The 6,814-nt window shown below is 36.8% G+C and overlaps 1 protein-coding gene across 2 annotated transcripts in view; it reads right to left on the reverse strand.

Annotated features, from left to right (window-relative positions):
• Nucleotides 1-345: 345 nt before the first annotated feature.
• The window catches only part of LOC110456799 (circularly permutated Ras protein 1-like), a 28,234-nt gene continuing 21,765 nt past the window's right edge, over nt 346-6,814 (reverse strand). For both annotated transcript variants that reach the window (XM_021507760.1, XM_021507761.1), the window contains exons 14-17: nt 5,367-5,462; nt 4,621-4,712; nt 2,083-2,203; nt 346-1,266 (exon numbers count right to left, since the gene is read on the reverse strand). In XM_021507760.1, coding sequence (XP_021363435.1) covers nt 1,093-1,266; nt 2,083-2,203; nt 4,621-4,712; nt 5,367-5,462 — 483 coding nt within the window. In that variant the 3' untranslated portion in view covers nt 346-1,092. The remainder of the gene's footprint in view (nt 1,267-2,082; nt 2,204-4,620; nt 4,713-5,366; nt 5,463-6,814) is intronic.

Genomic DNA, 6,814 nt, shown 5'->3' on the forward strand with positions numbered 1-6,814 from the left:
AAAAAAAATATATTACTTCTACATAACAATGGAAATAAGCCATAATATAAACATCAAAATAACACAAAATGAAAAATGAAAAAAAAAGCATTTCCAATATTCTACTTGGTGAAGTTTTTGAAACTGTGATAAAACTTAAGTTATATCCAAGTTAAAGTACAAACAACTATGATACTAAAACTCCTGACGAATCCAGTATTTTTCTTTGACAGATTTTGAGTACATGAACTCATTCACCCCTGACATTTCATAATTAACTATTCCAACCTTTGAATTGGAAGAGCTCAAATGTGTTTTCAGGGGTGAATGAGTTAAGATAAAGTTAGATTGTATGTGGTGATTTGTAAAATGCATGTAATTTTCTATTCAACGCGAAGAATGGTATAACAAGTAAGGTGTTTAAAACACCAAGGACAATCTTGTCTGAGAATTCGTATTTCTATTTTTTACCATAGACATCGTTGCTGAAAGGGTCGTTTGAGGACATCACTTCCTAAGCATTTTACTTTTGTTGACCATTGAGACATCATTGTCTGTTGTCCTGGGACAACACTAGGACATGTATTCGTAGTATTGTTGACAGACATCACTGTCTGTTGTCCTGGGACAACACTAGGACATGTATTCGTAGTATTGTTGACAGACATCGCTATATGTTGACCTGGGACAACACTAGGACATGTAGTCATAGTATTGTTGACAGACATCGCTGTCTGTTGACCTGGGACAACACTAGGACATGTAGTCGTAGTATTGTTGACAGACATCGCTGTCTGTTGTCCTGGTACAACACTAGGATATGTAGTCGTAGTATTGTTGACAGACATCGCTGTCTGTTGACCTGGGACAACACTAGGACATATGGTCATAGTATTATTGACGGACTTCGCTGTCTGTTGTCCTGCGACAACACTAGGACATGTAGTCGTAGTATTGTTGATGGACATCATTGTCTGTTGTACTGCAACAATAATAAGACATGTAGTCATAGTATTGTTGACAGACATCGCTGTCTGTTGACCTGGGACAACACTAGGAAATGTAGTCGTAGTATTGTTGACAGACATCGCTATCTGTTGACCTGGGACAACACTAGGACATGTAGCCGTAGTATTGCTGACGGACTTCGCTGTCTGTTGTCTGCCTCTTACTGGCGATATTGCTCTTTTTGCAGTTGGAAGCTCCTGTGAACCTCGCAGAAGAATGTTTCATCATCTTGCTGTACACCCTGGAGGAGTTGTCAGAATCTCTTGCCGAGTATCGGTTCTGAAACAAAATAAATAATTATCAGCACAATGTGTATAGATCATCATAGGGTTTGGAGGGGGTAATTAGTATCCAGCAACTGCATATCTGGTTAATAATGGTTGGGGACTTTGACAATTTTTAAGCTGTAACCTAATTTCCCAATTGGATCCCACCAATGGGTGAGAATTGATCACAAGGAAAACTCTGGTAGGACGAATGTATTTGTCAAACGATATGTCAGCCATGGGTATAGAACATGGTTATAGGGTTGGTATGTCCACCGTTTCCAAGTGATGACCCAATTTCTTACATTGGGCCCCACCCATCTGCCCCGAGGGGATGGAGTGGGAGGTCACATCCTCTGTTTATACAATGGTGGGTCCCCTTGAACTAACAATGTTCTAGATCAGATTTGGTTTAAATCATTCCATCCATACAGAAAAGGTGAAGGATTTAACTCTTAATCCCCTAGTAGGCCCTGAACCCTGTGACTCCAAGAGATCGGGGGCGCACATTTAGACAACATTTAGTCCCTTTTGCCCAAGGATGCTCCAGACCTAATTGAGTGAATATCCACTGAGCCGTACAGGATAAGTAGATTTTTAAATGAAAAAGTTGAGCATGTCACGAAATAATAGCTCAACAGTAATTTGGACCAACTTAACTTATAAAAAATGTGTACATCTGATTTTAAAATGCTAATAATAATCTTGCTAATTTGTATTTATCAGGCAGTTCACGATGGAAGGGGATGATACCATCTTTTTCAGAGAAAACAAAGGGATGGTGCTGAAAGGTAGATGGATGCCTTATACAGCCAACACTAATACTTACAGAGCTAAGTCGGTCATTGAGATTCTGGTGGAGTTCTGCACATTCCGCCCTGAAGGTGTATCTCTCCTCTTTTTGTTCATCTGTATTACATGCATTGTTTAGCATGCGGTTCACTGAGGTCCTGTTCAGCAAATCAGCACAGTTAAAGCATTAGTGTGACTATTTTCATTGACTGATCAAAACGATCGGTAACGTTTACTTATATACTGTGAAATCAAATATTTCCAAGGGGCCCAAAATCTTAGGACCACCCAGTTCGTGGTTACACAAAATTGTGAATTACAATTACTGTACCCATGAAATTAAGAACTAAATCTTTAGGAATGTTAACAGTTTTGTTAGCAATAGTCAGTTGTGTTGTAAACGTAAACCATACCCATAGAAAATTATTCTAAATTTATTTTGAAAAAAAGTCAGGACTCGTATAATGTTGGTATAATGTAACTAACAATATGTGTATAGGTACCTAATATATAAAGTGGACGAGGCAACGTTTGTGAGTGACATATTAGTACATGTGTAGCCATACAGGACTGGGTCGCAGGTACATGTAGGTCAATTGATAGAGTTTGGTTTTTATTTTGTTTAATTTTCTATCAACCCCCCACATTTAGTCGCCTTTTACGACATGTAGTGGGATAGGCCAATTCTTTCCCTGAACCTGCAGAGGAACAATCGATAGAACGACCGTCTACGAGTTGGGAGGATAGGGTTTGAACCCTAGACTTAGGCCGTACCTTTTTCTGTTCCTACTACATTTGGAACCTGTGACCAACCCTTGTTTCAAGCACATGGTGAATGCCAAGCAAGGGGATACCCAAACCTGGGTTGTAAAAATAGTGATGTCTTTGGTGTTGAAGACTTAGAGAAAGGAGGGAGGAATGTAGTGGAATTGGACTGGGTCGATTATTGGCTACCAGTTAGCTCAATTGGTAGAACGTTCGTCTAGAGTTGGGAGGGTCCTGGGTTCAAACCCTGTTCTTGACTTGCATTTTCTCGCTGCAATACACATTTACTAGGACCAAGTAAGATCACAAGCTACTCTCTACATTTAGGTGTTGTATTTGTACGTCTTTAGGAATCAATTTTCTTTATTTGAATTGAAAATGCATTATGTGAGGATACAAATTATACATTTATATTTTTAAAAAAATCATTATTTACAACCTTTCAGGATTGATCGTATCCAAACTTCCAACGGTAAATCTTTGCAACATTTCTTTGAAGTTCGGGATGCTACTATGTTGTGGACGTGACAAAAGCCGTTTCCCCTCATGTACAGCAGTTGACCTGACCCAGTGTGTTTACCAGTTTGGACCAAATGCACTATCTATTTTAGGGAGGCTGATTTCACTATTTTCTTTGATCATTGACACAGTCAGTTGCCGACTAATCGGTTCGTCATGACAAAGGGACAGATTGTCGGTGAATTAAAAAAACGTTATTCATAGTGCTTTTTATGCATACTATTGGAGGTCATCTGTACACTTACAATTGGTTGTATATAAATTAAACTACAGTTTTTTAAACTCGAATGGTCAACAGAAATGTGCATTGATCTTGTCAGATAAATCTCCATGGACAATATAAATACACTTCTATTAATACATATCGGACGAATATGAAAAAAGCCCTGATGTTTTAGGTGTTATAAATAGACCGGCTGATTTCAATGCAGAAGACAAACAACAATACAGGAACGATTAAGATTTTTTTTTAAATAAGAATTTGTGAAATGCTTTAAAAACAACTATAAGGAATTTTAAAACTGATTTTAAGTATTCAAATTCCCTATCACTTGTAAATTATATATTTTCGCAAATACAATTATAATTGTGATAAAATATTGAATTACGATCATACAAGTGTAATTTATTTTCAACCAATTGTAAGTGTACAGATGACCTCCAATAATATGCATAAAAATCACTACGTTTAAAAAACTGTAGTTTAAACTGTTAATACATATTCCTGATTCATCAAGTCGTGAAAAGTGAGGGAAACATATTTTAACATAGCTCAATCACAAGGTCAGAAGTAGGAATATCTACATATATAACTTACATTGCATCCGTTATCTAAAATCTAACAATATGGATCCCACTTCATATAGTAAAACTAACATAAAAAGAATGAAACACAATTCATAACTTTAACAGATTATAATTAAGGAAGATTATAATTTCTTTTGTACTTGTTGTTATATAGAAGTTATTCATCTAGAAACAATTAATCATGCTTGATATCAATCTAAATCAGACGTTTCTCAGGTATAAGCTACAATTAAATTTCAGCGAGCATGTTATTCTTGCTACTTCACTCAGGAAAATGGATGTAAACATAATCAATCATCACAAGTTTGAGATTCTGATTCTCCCTCAACTTGAAGCATAAATGAAGAAAATGTGATGGCTTACTTTACGAGATTATTTAACACTGTGAAATTATCCAAAATTTAACCATGGGGTGGGAATGATAGTGATTATATAACAATGTGTAACAATAAAAATGTATGTGAGTTTTAAGAACATGACTTACAGTTTATTTCGTGCCATTTCGACCTTGCCCTTTGAAGCCAAGTCTGCAGTCTGCTGTGCTGTGGCCAAACCCACTACAGCAACATTCATCCCCTAGTTTTGGATCAGAGGTTATTGTAAAATGGCATAATAAGATTACTGAATGATTGTAAAAACAAAATTTGTACCCTAGCTGTCACATTTTGAAGAATTATTACTGGGAAATCGTTGCATATATAAAATAATACATTACGTTATTACAGCCTTGACCTTGGGTGAAGGTCAGGTAACATATCACATGGGGTAATTAATACGCAAAAATATGAAAGGACTTGAACTATTTTTCATCAAGCTTAAACCACAAACAATCATTGCTTGATAAGTACACTTTACATTACCTCGAAAACAAAAGCTCTTAATTATAATCCTTAACTTGGGATTTCCCTTTTCTGATGCATATGTGTACAGTTCAAAACTATAGAAACTGTGAGCTAGCTCACAAAGATATACCCCCGCTTCATTTTATCTACGCATTCAAACTTTGTTTACAGGGGTGTAATACCCCAAAATCAAAAATTCCTTTCTTCATGCACATTTTCATAAGATGCACTTTCACTGTGCCAAGCAAGATGAGATCATTCTCTTCTCCCTCAAGATATATAAAACTGAAGTTATATACTATTTTAAGATCTACAGAGCCTATGAAACTGAAGCATTTCTTACACTATATCTACTACTACTAAATGTCTGGTAAACTGTTCAACTCACCTCCTCCATCTTAGCTCGGTCTTTTGTGACGTCCATAGATTTGCTAATGATTCTCATCATTTTACGTCCATCTTTCATTGTAAAGCTCACACGAACCTGTAAAAGACACCACGAATGGATTATACAGATTTAATTCATTTTACTAGCTTCTCTATCATGGTTGGAATAACAGCCTCCTTTATGACGTGCATAACTACTTCCACCTGATAATTTTACCATCCTGGAATGCAGAGTTATGCCCCCTGACAAGAACAGCTTGAGTTCGGCAGAAGAGACCTGTCTCCAAAACTGAAGAACCATTACCTGCTGAGACTTATATCAAAGTATGTAAGCATTTTTATCACCAAAAATAGATTTTCCAGCAGCCTGAAACTTGGATGCTTAGGTAGCAGTGTACAGTAGTGTAATATTACATGTATCAAAAGTAAAAAAATACAGCTCTAAAATTGGCATATACATGATGAATTGGACTATGTGGGCTTCACATTTAAAAAAGCTAGCTTTTCAAGTAGTCTAATTTTGTACTCAGCACATGTGTAAATATTATGAACAAGAGGCCCATGGGCCTTAACGGTCAGCTGATATATTTATACAGAGAGTTGATTTTGTTTTTAACATGAACAGAAATATTATTCAAAGTGACAAAAAACAATAAAACCACCTTATTCAATATCTAGCATACAGATTTCAGACTAAAAAGGATTTGAAACTAGTACCTCTGATTCTTAACAAGGAAAATGAAGAAATTTTAGCACACTGACTCCTTTGAGCCCCACCCTACAGCCCTTTGGGGTAGGGCTGGCTCAAAATTTTCAAAGTATCAAACTGTCAATTCAAGGTTATAATTCCAATCAAGTTATTAACATGTAATATTCAAAGTATCATTTGCCATTATAAACCATAATAAATTTTGCCCCCCCTCCTTCCCCAGGGGGGTAAACGTGAGACCCTAGGGTCATAAACTTTACGACCCTTCCATCTATGAAGAGTATTTGATTCTACCATATCTGGGTCTTGAGAAGAAGATTTTTGAAATTTCAGTCAATTCAACCCTTTTTGGCCCCACCCATCAGCCCCTGGGGGTCAGTCAGGGCTCATAGGTGCATACTATCAAACTGCTACCTAATACTGATAATGCTAACCCAAATTGAATTACTTCCAATGGAAATTAAACAAATGTTGGTCCAAAATGTGATTTCCCTATATAAACTATAGTAAAGTTTACCCCCTCCCCAGGGGGAAACGTGAGACCCCAGGGTCAAGAAATTCACAATTTCGGTAAAGCACCTACAGACCCGACCATCTATGAAGAGTATTTGATTCTACCATATCTGGGTCTTGAGAAAAAGATGTTTGAAATTTCAGTCAATTCAACCCTTTTTGGTCCAACCCATCAGCCCCTGGGGGTCAGTCAGGGTTCATAGGTGCATACTATCAAACTGCTACCT

Source organism: Mizuhopecten yessoensis, unplaced genomic scaffold (assembly GCF_002113885.1).
Source record: "Mizuhopecten yessoensis strain PY_sf001 unplaced genomic scaffold, ASM211388v2 scaffold8849, whole genome shotgun sequence".
Taxonomy (NCBI): Eukaryota; Metazoa; Mollusca; class Bivalvia; order Pectinida; family Pectinidae; genus Mizuhopecten; species Mizuhopecten yessoensis.